Consider the following 20,414-nt stretch of genomic DNA (forward strand, 5'->3'; position numbering starts at 1 on the left):
CAAATCATTGTCCACTTGCTAGCACAAGCCCGTGGCATAAAGCTTTCTCCTTAGGAAGGATCCGTTGCAATCGAATGTACATCATTGAAGGCCAAGCGATTGAGTGGCTCGGATTCTTTCAGACAATAGGTGTTCATATTTTGTCACCAAAAAGAATCCATTTGATTATGATATCACTTGGAAAGGTAAAATTTTTCTTATTTTATATGGTACTTAACTTTGCATTAAACAACCAAGGTGATCCAAAGATAAGACGCATGTTTTACTTTATTTCAATTTTTGTTATCCCGCTGCGTTGATGCTGTAGTCATGTCGTTCTTAGCAATTTCACCCATCCATTTGTCCCTAAAAAACACACATCATACAAAACAAGCCACAACCACGAAGCCTTCCCCCCTCATTCGCACAGACTCAGGTCTACATCAGAACACTTTACACAAGATCGATGTGAGTTTCAACAATGACCTTCGCCCAATGAGATGGTTTTGCTTTGAGATACTTCATCTACATTATTTATCACCAACCCAGTAGCCTTTGACCTTCCCTCATTTCCTTTAATGCAATCACAACAACATGTTCATTGAAGTCCTTCCTAAGCCCATGCTATGATGTCACACCAACAAGCACTTCTCATCATAGTCTTTTTGTTCTTCAAACACTCCAAAGCCCCCTTTTACTTTGAAATCTTATTGCTAAAACCTTACCAAGGCACTAAGTCCAAACCAGCAAGCTCACAAAACATCAAACCGAGAACCTTATGTTAGAAATAAAGCTTGCACCAAATCACCACGTGGACGTGTTTATGTAGAAATTTGTCTAGTAAAAGAGAAATATAAACTACAACAAAAGTGAATCTCAAAAAAGGGAAAAAACAGGGGAGCAAAAATAATGAGGAAAACCAGAAATTAGGGAAAGAAGCAAACACCTATTTTTCATACTTCATATATAAAGAAAGTAACAAATAAAATCGACTACACAATTCGGTATTGGAGAATGAAATGCTGAGGAATAATAGCTAAGCACAAGATTCGAGACTTGGAATGCTATGCCTTGCAACGGACACTACAACGGCTATGAAAAATAGCAAAAAGACCAAACAAATAAATAAAAGAAAACGTGTCTTTTTAGCGTTATAAGGACCAAGTAAAATGACACAGCAAAATGGTGTTTAGCTAAAGTAAAAGAGAGAGTACTGAAAGAATAAAATTACAAGGGTATATGTGTTTCATTGACTCATTAAACCAATAGCTGAAATGTCACCATATCTTTCTTCTTCCTTCCTTGAACAAGTTATTGATTTGGCGCCCAATCTCTTCTTCTTCTTCTTTACCAAATGGAATTACAAAACTTTTAACACACCTCCTTAATTCCAAATGAGTAAACACGTAGTTTGCCTCTCAAGTATTCAAATTGTTCTGTATTCAATCCTTTAGTAAAGATGTCTGCTAGTTGGTCCTTAGTAGGATAGTACTCCGGCTCAATTTCACCTTCTTTTACTGCTTCCTTAAGGCATGAAACTTCACTCTAATATGTTTTGTATGACCATGCTGCACTAGATTCTTGGCTATGGCAGTAGCAGATTGATTATCTACTTGTAGTAATGTTCCCCTGTTCTGTGAGAAACCCAATTCAGCCAAGATCTTTTTTAGTCAGAGTGCCTAGTTTGTAGTTGAGACAGTGGCTATATATTCTACTTTTGTAGATGATTAAGCTACTATCTCTTTTTTTTGGAACTCCAAGAAAAAACTCCACTTCCAAATGAAAAATAATAGCCACTTGTACTTTTAGAATCATTTAATGAGCCTGCCCAATCACTATTAGAAAATCCCTTAAGTTCCCCATTTTATACTTTCATGTATTTAACACCATAATAAACAATGCCTTTGACAAACCTCAAAATTCTTTGGCTGCAATGATATGTAAAGTAGTTGGAGCTTGCATATACTTCGCTAAAAGACTAGTAGCATACATCAGATCAAATCTAGTTGCAACAAGGTACAATACAAATCCAATAATGCTCCTGTATAGTTTCTCATTTGCTCCAATTGAGCCATCTTCTTTACAAAATTTGCTCCTTGCAGCTAATGGAGTTCTAACAGCCTTACAGTGATCCATAGGAAGCTTTTCCAACAAGTCTTGAGCATACTTTGATTGATGAATGATTATCGATATTGAAGATTGAATGAATTCCATCCCAAGAAAATAGGACATCAGACTAAATCAATTATTTCAAAAGTCTTTTTGCATTTATATTTTAAACTCAACTAGACAATCTATCTTAGGACCAATGACTAGCAAATCATCAATATACAATGCGATTATAAAATGGGCGGTAACATTTCTTTTCTTTATATAAAAAGTTGCTTCAGTAGAACTTTTGAAAAAGCCTTGGTTCAGCAAGTGGGCATCCATTCTCTCATACGAAGCCTTTGATGCTTATTGGAGACCATAAAGGGCTTTATCCAATTTACAAACTTTAGCTTCAAAAGCCTTCTCAACAAAGCCATCAAGTTGTTCTACATATATATCTTCCTTCAAGTAACCATTTAGAAAAGCTAATTTTATATCAAAGTGATAGATTAACCAACCTTCTTTTGCAAACAAAACTGCCAGCAATCTTACTATGTCATGTCTAGCCATAGGTGCATATGTCTCCATGTAGTCTACTCCATATACCTAAACAAATCTCTTAACTACTAATCTAGCTTTGCACTTATTAACTTATCCATCCGGAGTCAATTTAGTTTTGAAAATCCATTTGACACCTAAGACATTGTGATCTTTTGGTCTATTTACCAGCACCCAAGTCTTGTTCTTTTATAGCATCTTCATTTCAGCTTCCATTCTTATTTCTAATGCTCATCAGAAACTTTAGCATATCAGCTAAGTTATAAGATTGCTAAATGACATCTAGCATAAACATTTGACAGACTTATTGTCCCTCTCACTAGTATTCCATCTTTATCATCTGAATTTAGCTCAAAATCCTCCTTTGGAAACTAAGTTGCTTTAGAAAGATAGTTGTCTGACCTTTCAACCAACTTAGATTCCTAATTCCACAACTTGTCTTCATCAAACACCACATCTCTACTGATGAATGACTTCATGTTTTTAATATCCAACAGTCCATATCCTTTTGAACCTTCATTGTATCCTAGATGGATAGCTAATAGTGACTTACTATCTAACTTGGTCCTCTTTGCATCAGGAATATTTACAAAGCATACATAACCAAAAACCTTCAGATGTTTTACTAATGGCTTAAAGTCATACAAGGCTTCAAAAGGAGTTTTACCTATCAGGGCTCTAGTGGTTGACAAATTTAGTAAGTAATTAGCAGTGTTAAGTACTTTAGCCCATAACAACTAAAGTAGTTTCTTCTCAAATAGCAAGCACATAGCCATCTCCATCAAGGTTCGGTTCTTCTTTTCTGCCACCACATTCTGTTATGAATTGTAAGAAACTGTTAATTTATGTGTAATACCAAACTTACTCTAGTAGTCTTCAAACTCCTTAGCTGTATTCTCTGTTCCATTGTCACTCCTAACCTACTTCACAATCAAATTTACTTGGTTCTCAACAAATACTTTAAACTTAGTAAAAGCACTTAAAGCATCGGATTTCATCTTCAAGAAATATACCCAGCAAAACCTTGAACAATTATTAATAAAAAGTATATAGTACTTACTACCATTTACTGATGAAGTTTTCATAGGACCTCCATGGTCAGCATTATCAACTACAGTTTTTCTGTTGCCCTCTAGGTATTGGTTTTTGGAAAAGGTATTCTTCTCTGCTTCCCATATTGACACACATTACAAATCTTCTTGATATTTACCATTGAAGGTAACCTCTCTACTAAGTTATCAGAAGCCATCTGCTTGAGTGAACCATAGTTCACATGACCAAATCTCTTGTGCTACATCTCAAGATCAGATAAAGTGTAGATATAAATAGTATGTTTTATATCCATCCAATTCAAGGAAAGCATTTGCTCCTTATTCCCACTGTGAAATGTTCTATATTAGTTTAGTCCTATACTATGCAAGCTTTGTCCTTGAAGGTTAACTCAAAGCCCTCATCCATTAATTAACATACACTAAATAAGTTTTTACTTACATCAAAAGCAAAACAAATATTTGCCACTAACTTAGTCCCACTAGGTGCTTGCACCCCCACTACACCAATTCCAAAGATCAATAACATATCACCATTTTCAATCTCCATTTGAGTTATGAAACTCTCATTTAAACTAATGAAATTTTCTTTGCAACTAGTAATGTGGTTCGAACAGCCACTATTCAGCAACCAAGTGTTTTTCCTCTCTTTAATATCAAACTTCTTGATCATAAATAGGACTTCTTCATCTTCTTGAACCTTTTCTACAATAGCAACTTTCTCTTCAACATGTTTGCCCTTACTTTTACATACTTTCTCAACATGACCTTGCTAGTGACACCTCTTGTACTTGACATTTAGTCAAAACCAGCAAAGTTTCTCTATATGATTTGTTTTTTTGCAATGAGAACATGGTGGAAATGACTTCTTACTTTCTCCATGTCTCTTTTCATCCACCTTCTTCTTTTTATATTTCCTGTTAGCTTCATTCTTGCTAAAATTACTAATACTAGGTTTCACATTCTTTGCTTTCACTACTAGGGCATTCTCAATAAGATATTTTTGCCTAAAAGCTCTCCTCTACTCTAAGCCTTCTAGTGCATTCACCAATTCCTTTAAGGTCATCTAACTAATGTCCGTAGAGTCCTCTAATGATGAGATTTTGGACTCATACTTCTTTGGTGATCCTACCAGCATCTTGCTCACTAGCCTTTCCTTATCTATCTCTTTCCTAAGCAACCTAAGCTGGTTCACTATGCCCATCATCTTCCCAGAAAATTCTCTAATAGTTTCATTATCAATCATTAATAGCATCTCAAACTACCTAAATAGATTCAAAACCTAAACTTTTCTAGTTTTATCACTACCATGGAATTCTTCTCTTAAATGATGCCATACTTCTTTTAGGTTTTCTAGATGCATTACCTTGGAGAATATCTCATCAGAAACTATAGATTATAAGCAAAAAAGAGCCTTATAGCTCTTTGCCTTTTCTTTTACAAACTACCTTATTTGAGCCAAGGTAGGATTAGCATGTCATTGCACTAGTTCAGTCTCAGTCTCCACCACTTGCCAGAGATTGAAAGTCTTGAGATAAGAATGCATCTTCAACAACCGAAATATATATTTTACCCTAGTAAAGGTTAGACGAGCTACGATGCTAAACTTAGTTGTAGCCATTATCACAAAACAAAAAAGAGAATAGGAAATTGTAAACAACAGTGAGAACCAACAGCAAATCAGAAAATAGTCCCTTAAAATCACTTCACAGCTCTGATACCATGTGAAAATTTCTCTAGTAAAAGAGAAATAAAAACTACAGTAAAAGTGAATCTTAGAAAAGGGAAAAAACAAAGGAGCAAAAATAATAAGGAAAACTAAAAATTAGGGAGAGAAACAAACACTCATTTTTCATATTTCATATATAAATATAGTGAAAAACAAAACCGACCACACAATTCAGTATTGGAGAATGAAATGCTAAGGAATAATAGCTAAGCACAAGATTCCAAATTTAGAATTCTGTACCTTGCAGCAGACACTACAACGGTTATGAAAAATAGCAAAAATAGTAGACAAATAAAAAAAAGAAAACATGGCTTTTTAACTTTACTAGAACCAAGTAAAACAACACAACAAAATGGTATTTAGCCAAAGTAAAAGAAACAGTACTTAACGAATAAAACGACAAGCGTATATATGTTTCATTAACTTATTAAACCAATAGCTGAAACGTCACCATATTTTTCTTTTTCTTCCTTCAACAAGTTGCTGATTTGGCACCAATCTCATCTTCTTCTTCTTTACCAGATGGAATTACTGAACTTTTAACAGTTTATGTCCTTCTCTTTTTGTTGTACTAGTTATTATGGGGGTAATGTACCTATTTATTATGTGTTGCAATGCATTTAACTAGTATTAACACTTGTCTTAATGTATAACATGTGTTAATCATGCATTACTTGTATAAATACAACTTGCTTATGAAGAAATGAATGTAGAACTTCAATTATATCAATTTGCTCCTTTATGCTCTATTTCTAGTTACTCTTTTCAAGAATACTTTGCTATATATTACTTCTTGAAACTGAGTTTATGACTTGGTATCATAGCCCTAAACGGATCCCTGACCACCATTAAACCTAAAAATCCATCCTTAAACATCTTATTTAACCCTTTCTTTGCACCCATCAAGCTCTCTTAATATTTAATGGCACCAATTATCCAATATGGGCCGTTAAGATGAAAGCCTTATTGAAAGGCTGTAATCTCTGGAATATGGTTGAAACTAAGATTAAACCTGCACCTTTAAAGGACAATGCTTCATAAGCACAAATTAAGTAATATGAAGAAAACATAGCTAAACGGTATATAAATTTATCCTTTCTTCACTTTGTTGTGTCAGAGTCAATTTTTAGTAAAATCATGGGAACTGAGATAGCAAAGCAAGTGTGGGACAAGCTTGAAAAGGAGTTTTAAGGGTCTACTAGGATAAAATAAATTCAACTACAACACCTCAGAAGGGAGTTTGAGTTGTTGAGAATGGAAGAAAACTAATTAGTAGTTAAATACGTTAAGATGATGACGAAGTTGGTTAATCAAATTCAACTTACGAGAGAAAATTTGAGAGATGCTAAAGTGGTAAAGAAGGTGCTAATTAGCTTACCAGAATGATTTGATGCCACAGTCTCATCCCTAGAACAATCCAAGGATGTTTCATAACTCATAGTTACTGAGCTAGTAAGTGCTTTACAAGCTAATAAGCAAAGGAAAGCTGTAACAAGAAATGAGAAAACTGATCGTGAAATGACTCTTCGAGTAAAAGGAAAGGGACATGCAAATACTTTAAACAAAAATAATTTGATTGAAATAAAAGACAAGGAAATAGGAAGCTCAAGTACTAGAAACATTCAAGGTAAAAGAAGTAAATTTCCAATATGTTCCCATCGTAAGAAAAGGAACCATTCTGAATCATATTGCTAGTATAGACTTAGGGCGAAGTGTAATGCTTGCACATAGTTAGTTATTTGGAAAAAATGTGCAAGAATGAATCTGATGGAAAAGAAAACGTCTTTAATGTTGTTGAAAATGTTGAGATTTTAGAGGAATAGTTGTTCATGGCAACTGGATGCAATTCAACAAATGATACACAATGGCTTCTTGACAATGGTAGCTCTAAGACGTGATTCCCAATCATTCATTGTTTACAATATTAGACACTCATTATAGATCCCAAGTAAGAATTGGGAATGGTGTTTACTTGAATTCCATGGGAAAAGGCACAATTGGAATCCATACATCATTAAGCCAAAGGGATGTTCATGAAGTACTTTTAGTACCTAATGTAGCACAAAATTTACTTAATGTAGGTTAGATGATGGAAAATAATTGTGTACTTATATTTAAAGATGATGCGTGCACCATATATGATATATCTAGTGAGTTGTTGATGAATGTGCAAATGAAAAATAGATGTTTTCATGTCAACTTAACTAAAGTATGTGCACAAGCAAGTAGTAGTAACCTTGAAATGTCATCACTATGGCACAAAAGATTTGGGCATTGCAGTTTTAATTATCTGAATCAGTTGTACACAAAGAGTTTAGTTAAAAAGCTACCTAAACCAAGTCAATGAACATCTGTGTGTCTTGTTTGCAAATGTGGTAAGTAGCCAAGTAAACCATATCCTGTTGCAAACTCATCAAGATCCAAGAGTAAGCTTGATTTGGTTCACACTAATGTGGCAAAGCCTATGAGCTAGGTATCGTCAAGTTTGATGACTTCTTAAAATGACTTGGATTTATTTTCTCAAATTCAAGTTTGAAGTTTTTGAGACATTTGTTAGATTCAAGGAAAAAGTTGAAACTGAGTTTGGTTTAAAGCTAAAAAGTATAAGATCAAACAATGGTGAGAAATTTACTTCATCAAAATTCAAGAATTATTTTGAGGATGAAAGGATTCGTCATTAGCTTATGGTTCCTTTCCCACTTCAACAAAATGGAGTAAGTGAAAGGAAAAATAAGCCAATACTTGACATGAGAAAATGCCTTCTATTTGAAAAGGAATTTTTAAAAAAGTTCTAGGCAGAAGCTTCTAATATTGTTGTAAACTTGTTGAATAGGCTACCAACAAGAGCTCTAATAGGGAAAACTCCATATGAATCTTGACATGGTGACAAGCCTGTTGTTGATTATCTCAAACTGTTTAGATGTCTCTGTTATCATCAAATCCATGAACATTAGAGGGACAAATTACAACATAGATTAGAAGTAAAAGTGTTTATTACTTATAGTGATCAATCAAATGGATATAGGGATTACCTGGTGAGATCTGATAAGGTAGTGGTCACAAGAAATGTTGTATTTGATGAAAACTCTAAATGGGACTAATATGCAAATGAACCAGAAAGGTTATCATCAATATTCAGTATTGAGACTCATCAACAAACTAATATTGACTAACATACTATAGACCAAAATGCAAATGATGATGAAGACTATTTAGTCAAAGGCACTTGAAGTCTTGATGATATTTATCACAGATGTTTAGTTGCTAAAACTGAACCTGACACATACCAAGCAATAACAGAATATAAAGAATGAAGAGTTGCAATGCAAAAAGAGATTAACATAATAAATACAAATAACACATGGTCACTTGTTGATAGCCCTATAACACACCATGTAATAGGAGTTAAATGGATCTTCAAGAAGAAGTTTAACTTAGCTAGTACTTTGATCAAGTGCAAAGCAAGACTTGTTGCCAAAGGGTACTCATAGCTTTCAGGTGTTGATTTTCTATAAACCTTTGCTCTTGTAGCTTGTTTTGAAAGCATTCGACTATTATTGCATTATCAATTGCATTTGGATGGGAGGTGTATCACTTAGACATGAAATATGCCTTTTTAAATGGTACACTGTAAGAAGAGATCTATGTTGAGCAATTAGAGGGATTTAAAGTTGAATCTCAATCATATAAGGTTTACAGATTACCTAAAGAATTGAGTTCGAATAGAGGTGGAGAATACTATAATCCAAATTCTTTTGACTCCACTAAGTCTATTTAACTTCAGCACCTTACACACCATTTTATTTTATTGTGGTAGAAATGAAAAATATAATCTTGACTAAAACGGCAATTATTGTGTTATCATATTCTGGTATTGGATGAGGTTTTCAGGGTCAAGCTTTATTAACAACTTGTCACATATTAAATAGGGTTTTTAAAAAGAAAACTAAGATAACCAAATATGAGCAATGGAAGAAAAAGAAATCAAAACTTATTATTTGAAGGTTTGGGGATGTAGAATTGTAGTTAAAGTTTCGAAGCTGAAAACAAAAAAATTGGGTGACATAAGAATAGAACACATTTCCATATAGGATATGCACAACATAGTCATACATATAGGTTAATGGTAATTGAATCAAATGATTCAATTTCAATCAATACTGTTTTGAATCAAGAGATTCATTTTTTTATGAAAATAGATTCAAATCTAGTTCAAGACAACTACAACTAGAACAATTAGTTCAATCAAATGATTTTCCATTGCAACAAAATGAAAATAATGATGAATCTTGTCTAGAAATAAGGAAAGTAAAAGGGTTAGAAAGGAAAAAGACTTTGGACCAGATTTCTAAATGTTTCGGGTGGAAGAGACGTGAGAAAATATATAAAATAAAATTCCTTATTGTTTTCATTTGGAATCGAACTTAGTTACATATGACCAGGTAATGAAGTTTCAAGAGTCTGCATTTTGGAAGGATGCAAACAATGAGGAAATGGACTCAATGATGGGGAACAATACTTGGATTTTGGTTGATCTTCCACCAATTTCTAAAACGAATAGGTTGTAAATAGATTTTCAAAATAGAAAATGAAATTTGATCGAACCGTAGACAAGTTTAAAGCAAGGTTAGTACATAAAAGTAAAGAATTGACTACTTTGACACTTATGCTCTAGTAGCTAGAATTGTTGCAATTAGAGTTCTAATTTCACTTGCATCAACTTATAAGTAGGTAATTCACCAAATGGATATCAAAACAATGTTTTTAAATAGTGAATTAGAAAAGGAAGTTCACATAGAAAAACTAGAAGGGTTAACTATTTCGAGACAAAAGTATAAGATTTGTAAATTTGTCAAATCGTTGTTTGGGCTTAAACAAGTACTAAAACAATGGGATCAAAAATTGATGATGTTGTTTTAACCAATGGCTACAATATAAATGAGTCTAATAAGTGCGTATATAGCAAATGCCAAAATGATAAAAGAGTTATAATTTGGTTATATGTGGATGAGATGTTAAACCACTGATTTGGAAAAAGTGAAGGACACAAAAATTTTTATCAAATAATTTTGTAGTGAAAACTATGTTTGTAAAAAATGTAATCTTTGGAATTAAAATATTCTAGAATGAAAAATGGCATAATTTTGTCACGATCACATTACCTTGAGAGAGTGTTCAAAAGGTTTGATAATAGCGATTGCATACTAGCATCCACTCATGGATCCTCAAATTAAATTAGTATTTACTCTTGGTATGATGATTGATCAATTGCAAGATGCAAGAGTAATTGGTTGTCCAATGCACAATAATGTGTACAAGGCCAGATATAGCATTTGTTGTTGGAAAATTAAGTATATACACACAAAAAAATATGTAACTTGCATTGAATATCAATTATGTACTTTAGTTTGCTATAATGGATATCCATATGTGCTAGAAGGCTATTCATATGCTAATTGGCTTACAAGTTTCAAATATCATGCTTCAATAGGTGGATGGATATTATGAGAGTGCTACTTTCTTTGCTATCCAAGAAACAAATATGCATAATGAATTCCATCATAGTAACTAAATTTATTGCATTTGTTGCTGCCAACAAAGAAGTTGAATGGCTAAGAAACTTAGTCTATGGTGTATCCTTATAGCCCAAACCAATTTCTCCAAGTTCTATCGATTGTGATAGTGAGGCAAATCTAGTAAGATCATATAGTCAAATGTACAATGGAAACTTTAGATGTATTAGTTGAATGGGTAAAAAACTTTCCTAGATGCTATTAAGAAGCATTCAACCATCTAATTAATCGTAAAATACCCTTAACAAATGCTAATCATTTTTTTCTATTGACATTGCATTATTTATTAAAAAGTTGTTAGCCAAAAAATAAAATAATAAAAAACAATTTAAATGATAGTAAACAAATCATAAAATAATAAAAAATTTCATATAAAATAAATGTAAAAGTATAGAAGTTTAGCTATAACAAATTTGAAGGCTAAACTACCGAATTACATAAGTTTAATGCCAAAATAATAACTAAAGAAACAAAAAGTTCTCTTGTGCATTGTAGTTTCGTGTTCTTTGCCTATTCGCTGTCTTTTAATAGACATAGTGAAAGGCCAAATTGATTTTATCAAAGGACAATTTTTTTAGGTCTTCAAAGTTAAGGTATTTTTGAAAATAACACTCTTTTCAATTTTAACGATTTTTAACTAAGAAAAAATATTTTTAGACAAAATTATCCTTAATGAAATCTCCTAATATTCAAGCACACTTGTTGAAAAAAATGTTGTTACACGTCATGTTTGAGGTGTTTAACTCCAAGAGTTTATGTTCTAGTTAAATACAAAGCCAGAGACCAAGTTACACTTCATGTTTAAAAAATAATATTGTTACATGCCATATTCAAAATAATATTGTTACACTCTATGTTGAAAAAAAAATTATTACATACCATGTTTAAAATGTTTAAGTCCAAGAGTTTATATCCTAGTGAAATACAAAAATAGAGACCAAGTTACACACCATGTTAAAAGAAAAAAGTTGTTATACGTCATATTGAAAAAAAAGTTATTATACACCATGTTTAAGGTATTGAACTCTAAGAGTTTTTGTCCTAATGAAATACAAAGATAAAGACCAAGTTACACACCATATTTAAAAAGTATTGTTGTTACATGCCATGTGCCAAAAAAGTTATTTCACGCCATTTTGAAGGAAAAAAAATTGTTACATGTCATGCTAAAGGTATTTAACTCTAAAAGTTTATGTCTTAGTAACATACAAAGGTAGAGACCAAGTTACATGCCATTTTGTTATACGTCATATTTAAGGTATTTAACTCCAAGAGTTTATGTCATAGTGAAATAGAAAGATAGAGATTTAGTTATATGTCATGTTTGAACCGTGCTATATTCAATATATTTGTTACATGCTAATTGTATTAGAGCTGTTACACGTAGACATGACGTGTAATAGCTCTGGGCAGTGTTTTAATTTACAGATTTTACTTATATAACTTTAACCTATCAACTTAGGGATTCCATGAATGTAAACCAATAAATCCAAAGACATACATTGATGTCAAATTTGCTCTTTGGTCTGTAGGTATACGATGATATGGCAAGAAATAGACAAAGAGAGATGGCGATGGTGGCAAAATTAAAGAGAGCTGGATGGCGAAAAAGAGAAATTGAGAACACAATAGATGAATGTGAGAGAAAAATCAATAAAATTAGAGAGTTGGATAACGAGAGAGAGACATTGGAATCATAGTAAACGAATGTTGGAGACAGAAATTGGGAAGGAAACTTCTAATAAATAGTTTAATTTGTCTGAAGTGACTTCGAGGGCATTTTGTCAAGTCATGACAAAAATTGGATAAAACTAATTAACTTTATATTAGGGGTTATTTTTGAAATAATCTTATAATGTTGATCATTTCTCACAATTTCCTCTTTCATGAATTTAATGCATGTCTGTAAAAAAGTAATAGACAAATGCTTAGCCGGTCTTGAATACGCAACATTTTATAATCTATTAAAAAGAAAGTTCAGCTACTTCGTTTAATTTGCATACAGCATAATAACAAACATGTTGATGTAAATCTTATTTTGGTATAACAGATTCATTTACGACAAGAACAGGGCACTTGGCATTCTTCAAACAATAGCTGCTTAAGCTCTCTTGAAAAGCCCTGTATCATGATGAAGTTCATTTTAGTGCTCCACTAATCTTTGTATATATTCACCTTGAATTTCTCAAAATATAATGAGGGTAAGAATTCTAGTAGTTAATCAGTCCTTGGAAGAATTAAGTATTATTGAATAGATTAATTGAAGTTTGATTCAGATCAGAGGGGAAACTAACCTTTGGAGAATTCCATTAGCTTGGTCGCCTACCACTAGTAAACTGATTTCGTATTTCTCAACTGCATTGCATATCGTCTCTTTAGGATCCCCAACCTCTGTAACTGTCTCTACTTTTACCTGCCAAAGGCAAAAATAACCAAAGTTTATCCCCTCTGCATGAACCATGAATGCCCCAACCATCCACAGCCAAAGTGTTAAGCTAATGGCCATACCCCTTGCCTTGCACAGATGCCTTTAGCTTTCTCCAAGAGACCGCGCGCCACTTTCTTATTTTTCTTTTTCACAGAGTCAACCAAATCTGAGGCTGTAACAAGAGGTTTAAGGTTGTAAATATTGGCTGATGATGTCCTTCACAAAGAAATAATTCAATAAATGTGAAGCACAAACCCTTAGGCATAATTCTATACTGATTAATTCTTCAAACAATGGCACTTCCTTATACCTCAATAGAACTAGGTAAAAAAAATATCTCAATGACCTGCAATTAGAATTCCTTCACGCCATCTTGCTTGGGCAGATCCAAAATGTTAGTGGAAAGAAATGCAAATTAGTCTAATCTCTCTGTTGTTGATTCCGCATGAACATAACAGGGTGAAGGTTTTTATTTTATCTAAGTGCAGCTAATTGTGAAAAAAAAAAAAAGATTTCCATTATTTGTTGGACCTCGATAAGCGGCTGCATATATGCCTTGAATCGTCAAATAAGATTTCCACTTCACATCCATTGTTTATTTCTGAGATTACATAAAACTACACGAGTGGAAGAATATGTAAAAGTAATAAAGAATGAGAACACGAGGAGGGAGAGGGAAAACTTAACTGGCTAACAGCGGACAGTACATGTGAGCGAAGCCAAGCTCTGCTGCAAATGTAAAGTACCTATACTCGGGAAGTGGCTGTGCAGCAAAGATGACTAGCGGTGACTTGGTGATTGATTCTTTTAGATTTTTGAGCACCCACATGAGTGCATGATAGCTGCATCCCCTTTCATCTATGGCCACCATCACCTTCTTCTGACACCGCTTCTTTTCTTCCTCCATTTTTTTTTATAAAGAAGCTGATACCAAATATATTTTTCAGTCTGCACCAGAAGTCCTGCTAGGCTCAACAGAAGCTTGAAATGAACTAGTACTGGATGATTCTTCACAAACTGAGTGCTCTAGCTAGAATCTGCATCAACCTTTGCTTTATTTACATTTTTCTATTTAAAAAGAACGAGGCCCATAATCTAATGAGTTTCAGTTTGAAAGTCAATTTTTATAATACAACCACAAGGCTTGCTACCTATCCCTAGTCTGCCAGATTTAATACAATTTAGTTCAGTAGTAAAAGCATAGTTTTGCTGTAGGGCCTTCTACCGACGTAACAAATCTTGAAGGGGATTGTTGAAGCAAAATATACAGTAAGCAGAGTTTGTAAAGTCAAAGCTAGTACTAATAATAAGGTTGGTGTCTCCTTAGGCTTTTTCTTGGGATTTGCCATGATGGGTGTCTTTCTTAACTGTAAAAGTCATAACTTGAGGTGGTAAGCTGGTAGAATGTGATCTCTCAAGATATTTCTGCTAGGACTACTCGTTTCTCACCCAGCCTTGGATGCCTTGACATATTAGACTAATCCGACCTTGCAAGTTATAGCATACCCTATTCATTGCAGCTTTAAAAAAGGCAAAGAAGTCTAACTTATCACCAACTGATCAATTCTAAAGACACAAGGAAGAATGATGAAAGAAAACAAAGAGAGGGATTAGACATTGTGATGGTGCTCTTAATTGTCCAGAAACAATTTTCTTAAGACGTAATCAAACGGTGAGCAATCTTTATCAGAGAGTCAATTCAAGGTTTGTTTTGCCTCCAAGGCTTATCAAAAATTAGAGAAGCTTTCAAGGATTGAGTGAACAACATTTAAATAGAAACTGAACCAAGGTTAAGGAAAACCCTCACACTTCACCTTGACATTTGAGGGAGTCTCTTTTGTTAGGAAATAATGTTTTTCTCTCTTCTTAAGAAATGTATATGGTTGAATTATCACGCATACAGTTCAAATGTAGTGGTTTGTCAGTCATCTCATTTGACATTGATCAGTCATCTCTGCCCGAAGGAGAGGTTTTTTTTTTTTTTGTAGTTGTGAAAAAAAATTTAAATTTTATTTTTAAATAAAAAAATTTATAAATTAATTAATAAATCAAATACTTGAATACTCTATTAAAAGAAAAAATCATTTTTAATAATACCCAATATTTCTCGAGTCAATACCGTCTATAATGATTTGTTATCAAAAACCCATCCACGATGATAAGTATCTCAATTCTTTTTGGATAGTTTCCTTTGCTAATTTCTCAACTCCCTTGAGCAGGGTGTTCACTGTCCGAAACAATCAAAGCTGTAATTGAAGGTCTGAAAAGAACAAGAGATTAAAAGCCGTTAGCTTTTTCTCTAAACCTTATGTTCGTCAACATCAACAAAAATAGATTACCAAATTTGGACTAATAAATCCCATAAAATATTGATTGATGTGCAAAGGTTTTAGCAATTTATTTTTTCTTTTTAATAACCCTGGCTTATCGCACACGCTATGCAGTTGACAACACCGGCAAGCATCCAATGCTCGATGCCTCACAAGGCTACAGGCGTTGCAATTATTTGTGACAAAAGCATTATTTTATTTGCGAATAAAATAATTACATGAAATTATTTATTCTGCTTGCCTCCCCTTCCAAACAATTACATGAAATTATTGTGATTTCCAATTCATTCACTTGACACAGACGCATCCATGGAAATAACGAAGCTAAGCTCTGACAACTTAAGATGCAATAAAATTCAAAAATATATTGTTGAATTCTACAGGTAAATATATGTATCGAGCAAATACTATAAATAATAAATGTAGATTACCATTTTTATAGATTTATTTTTAAAAATTTATTAAATATTAAAATTATAAAATAAATTAATTCTGTACTAAAATTATAAAACAAATTAATCTTATTTAAGTAATCCAAAAGTTGAAGAAAAGTTAATTAAAAATAATTAAAAATAAATACTAAATAAACTAACAAACAAAATAAGATGAAAAAAAGTAGTATATTAAAAAACATAAGATTATGATTTCATTTAACATTTTATCTGATACTAGATTTTCTTTTTTTTATCTTTTCTAGGTAGTTTTACTAATCTAGAATCCAAAGTTATGAACAAGTCTCCGTCGAGTTGTTTTTACAAATGCTTAACTTAATTAATTTACTATATGTATATAAGAATCAATTAAATTAAGTTCATTAAGTGTCCTAATGTGACTATGTATGACAATTGGTGTATGTCTACCCGAATTGCGAATCAGATCACTTAAATAACGTGAACATATACTATTCAAACTTTAGTCTAATATAAAATCTTTTTGTCGAGTCTCAATTAGATTTACAAATTAATTAATTGTTGGCCAAACAATCAAAGGCATTAAGAATAGATTTAAATGAGCAAAACTATACCCATTCATGAAAAATAAAACAGAAACTAATATAAAACTACATGTTGAAATCCACCACAATCCAAGAAAAATAGTTTAACTCATAATATCTAATAAAAACAATATTAAAAAAAATTTAACCATGAGTCCAAGTCAAAGAAAATAAGAAAAATACAAAAGTAGAAAAAGAAACTAATTATTGAAGCTTTACAATCTCAATTCTCTCCCAAATTCTCTTGTTTTCATGCTTTGTTCTTGGCTTCAAATCTCCAAAATAGTTGCTTATTACCTCGCCTTTTAAACCTTTAAAAAAGGTCCCTTAAATAGGTTCTAAGTAACCTAATTTTTAAAATTTCATGAAATTTTTATTTTTGGAAAGTCGGGTAGCGCCACAGCACTATTTCCTTAGTGCTGCAACACCGTGCTCTTAGGTTTTTGTATGATGCCCCCATCTAGCTAGCGCTGTAGTCACAAATTTCTAGCATTGTAGTGATTGTTCCTTCAGCTCTGCGGCCATGAGTAGCTCAACGCTGCAACCTCAGTTGCCTAGCTGCTTTGCGCAAAACTTCATCTATTGAGCATTGTCCAATGCAATGTTTACCTTGATATGATCCGAAATGGGTAAAGTGATAAACATGAACATTTTAGCCCTATCTCTTAAATTTCTAATGGCTCAAGAATCATGTCAATTGGACTTCTTGAGTGAGAGATATGCTCCAAATATCGTATCATGTTCAGTCCATGCATACTACTATACCGCTCCAAATTAGACAAATATTTGGCCATGATTGGATCAAAACTGTGTGAAGTGGTAAACATAAAAGTTGTAGCCCTTCCTCTTGGTGTTCTAGTGGTCTAAGAATCACTTCATTTGGAGTTTTGTAAGAACTAAAACTACTCTAAATTTACTTAGCAAAGTTACTTTTCTAAACTTGATTGACTTTTAGACCTAAGATTATGATGTCCCTCAATACTTCATCTAAATATTATCTCACTCTTTTAACTTAGTTTAATAGATTAAGTTACCAATCTAGAGTCTTAAATTATTTACAAGTCTTTGTCGAGTTTTTCGTAAAAATATCTCTCTTAATTAATTTATTATATGTCCATGCAAATTAACTAAAAGACAGATTCATTAAGTTCATGCTCTAATTTTGGCTACGTATGACTTATAAATATATGTCTACCTTCTATATATATCAAACCACCTAATCAACTGAGTGCATTTGATCATATGCCATTCTATTCAAAGTCTACCTAAATCTCCTTCGTCAAGGTTTAACCTAGATTTCCAATTCAATCTAATTGGTGATCAGGCAACTAGAAGCATTAAGAATACAATAAAATAAACAACTTAAATCTACCGACATAAGTAAAAGAGAGATAAATAAATTAGACTACGTATTGATTTCAATCAAAATCTTAGATTAATGAATTGGTTGCCCACCAAGTCACACATCATCATTGAAAAAAGTTTAAACATTAAATACAAAATCAAGAAAATAAGATAATAAAAAAGATAGAAAAACTCAAGAATTATATTCTCCAAATCTCCTTGAATTCTTCAAATTCTTCTCAACTTCAATGACTTTGCAGCTGGACTCTCAGTTGTCAATCTGGTGTTTCGTTCTTCTCCTTAAAAGTCCTCCGAAAGGTTTTTTTTATAAAGCTTTAAAGTTAGGCCAAATTAGATGAAGAAATAAGTCAATTTCAATCAAGATTTCCTCATCAAACTACGCGAGATGCGGTTGACCTCCTCCAAAGCTACGATCTTAACCATTTAAATAGCGAAAATCATAATTGTTCTAAGATTGCTACAATACTCCAACTTTGACAAGATTTTTAATCATCTTCCATGCCGAATTGGAAGAAGTAGTGAAAGTTGTAGTTTTTTCTCTTATATTTCCATGGGTCTAAGAACCATCTCATTTAGAGCTTTGTAAAGAGAGTTATGGTCGAAATACCAAAACATGTGCAATGGAAGTCTACACCTTAAAATTGTTCTTTTTCTTCCACTAAAATTCTCCTTTCATCAAATATCTACCAAAGCACAAATAAATCAATAACAACCTATCTTAACCAAATTAAGCATAAAATTAACTAAGATTAGATTGACTCACTTAAATTAATTAATTTAAATTTATTTAAATAAAACTTACTAATTTTTATGCATTACTTCAAGAATTAAGCTAAATTATTATCAAAATTAAATCCAAATAACTCTATATCATAGAGTTATCACACCCCAAAACTTAATATTTTGTTAGTCCTGGAGCAAAACGTGAAAAAGAAACTAACTTACAAAAAAATAAATTTAGTTAATGAAAACTAAAAAACATATAGTTACTATTACTACTACAACTACTAGAGATAAAGTGCATCAACTCAATAATTCTTCATAATTTCCTCAAAAGTATGTCTATCAATTATTAACTTAAGGCAAAATATAGGCAACATTCAAATTCATATTTCAATTCCGATGCAAGCACATTCTCGAATAGATTTTCGTGTATATGTGAAATCTTTTATCAAGAATATCAAGGTATCCAGATGAATTTATACCAACAGAAATTTTAAATTAGTACTAAAACTCCATAGGTTTACTTCTCATCTCTCTCTCCACTAATGTAGACTAATACAAAGCTAGGGATCAATAGGACTTTATAAGCTTCTAATGTATGACTAGGGTCAAGGTAGGATAAATGATATTAATGTGTCTTAAATCACCCTAAGCACATAATTATTCTAGGACTTATCTATAGTGCTCTGTTTTCCTTTTCGTTGTACACCTTTTCTTCCACACTTGAACTTTGCTCTTCTTTTTTTAACATTTTTTTCTTTTTTTTTTCATGATTTCATAATTTTACACCCCCAAACTTATTTTTTTTATATTATAGGTAGTGGGGTGACTTTTAATATTTTGAGCCTTTTTTTTTCACATCAACATCACCTTTCCACTTTTCCAACATTTAGCTCAATTTCAATTTCCTAAAACAATATACATGCTCAAGAGTGCAGGTTGCAAAATTGAAAAATTAATTTTAAGGCTAAGCTCAATTATTATGTAGTTAGACAAAGAAAATGAAAATTAAGCTCAAAAGGGGTATAGTAAGAATAAAAATTTAACAAGGTTGGCTTTTTAGGTTTAAACGGTTCAAAGATGGCCTAAATTATCTTCCTAACTAAGGATTGCCTAGGATTTCACCTCAAGAGAAAATGAAGCAAATTCTCGAATTTATGACATAATCTAAAATTCATATCAATATAAACCTTCTCTAGATATTCACAATAATTTAAAGCAAAAGATATAGTGCTCAAAATTGTGAAAATCTCATCCTAATAATGATACTTAACAAAAGAATTTAGTATGAATCCAAACAAAAACCTTTTTCCATCAAAAGATAAGAATTCAAGACAACTAGTTACTATCATTGGATAGAGAAATCATTGAAAAAATTGGCATAACTTTACTTTAGATTCCTAAGATTCACACAAATAATAAATTCATTTACCAACTAATCCTAAATTATTTATAAAAATAAATACGCATACAAATAAAATTAAATCTAAAACTTCCACAGAATGTTCATCATCAAAAATATAAATTTAGCTCCCCAAACTTAAACTAAATATTGTCTTTAATATTAGAAAAAATAAAAGAAAGGTAAAGAATAT

At 32.2% G+C, this 20,414-nt stretch overlaps 1 protein-coding gene across 5 annotated transcripts in view; it reads right to left on the reverse strand.

Annotated features, from left to right (window-relative positions):
• Positions 1 to 14,529, reverse strand: part of LOC110427642 (universal stress protein A-like protein) — a 26,502-nt gene extending 11,973 nt beyond the window's left edge. Inside the window, exons 1-4 of one of the 5 annotated variants that reach the window (XM_021443184.1) lie at positions 14,095 to 14,529; positions 13,488 to 13,579; positions 13,274 to 13,392; positions 686 to 730 (exon numbers count right to left, since the gene is read on the reverse strand). In XM_021443184.1, coding sequence (XP_021298859.1) covers positions 712 to 730; positions 13,274 to 13,392; positions 13,488 to 13,579; positions 14,095 to 14,314 — 450 coding nt within the window. In that variant the 5' untranslated portion in view covers positions 14,315 to 14,529 and the 3' untranslated portion in view covers positions 686 to 711. Of the gene's footprint in view, positions 1 to 685; positions 731 to 8,453; positions 8,504 to 12,490; positions 13,101 to 13,135; positions 13,155 to 13,273; positions 13,393 to 13,487; positions 13,580 to 14,094 lie in introns of those variants that run through there. The other 4 variants (XM_021443185.1, XM_021443183.2, XM_021443187.1 and 1 more) reach the window with 4 other exon arrangements.
• Between the last annotated feature and the right edge of the window lie 5,885 nt (positions 14,530 to 20,414).

Source organism: Theobroma umbraticum, unplaced genomic scaffold, assembly GCF_002168275.2.
Source record: "Theobroma umbraticum cultivar Fairchild unplaced genomic scaffold, ASM216827v3 scaffold_2.0, whole genome shotgun sequence".
Lineage (NCBI taxonomy): Eukaryota > Viridiplantae > Streptophyta > Magnoliopsida > Malvales > Malvaceae > Theobroma > Theobroma umbraticum.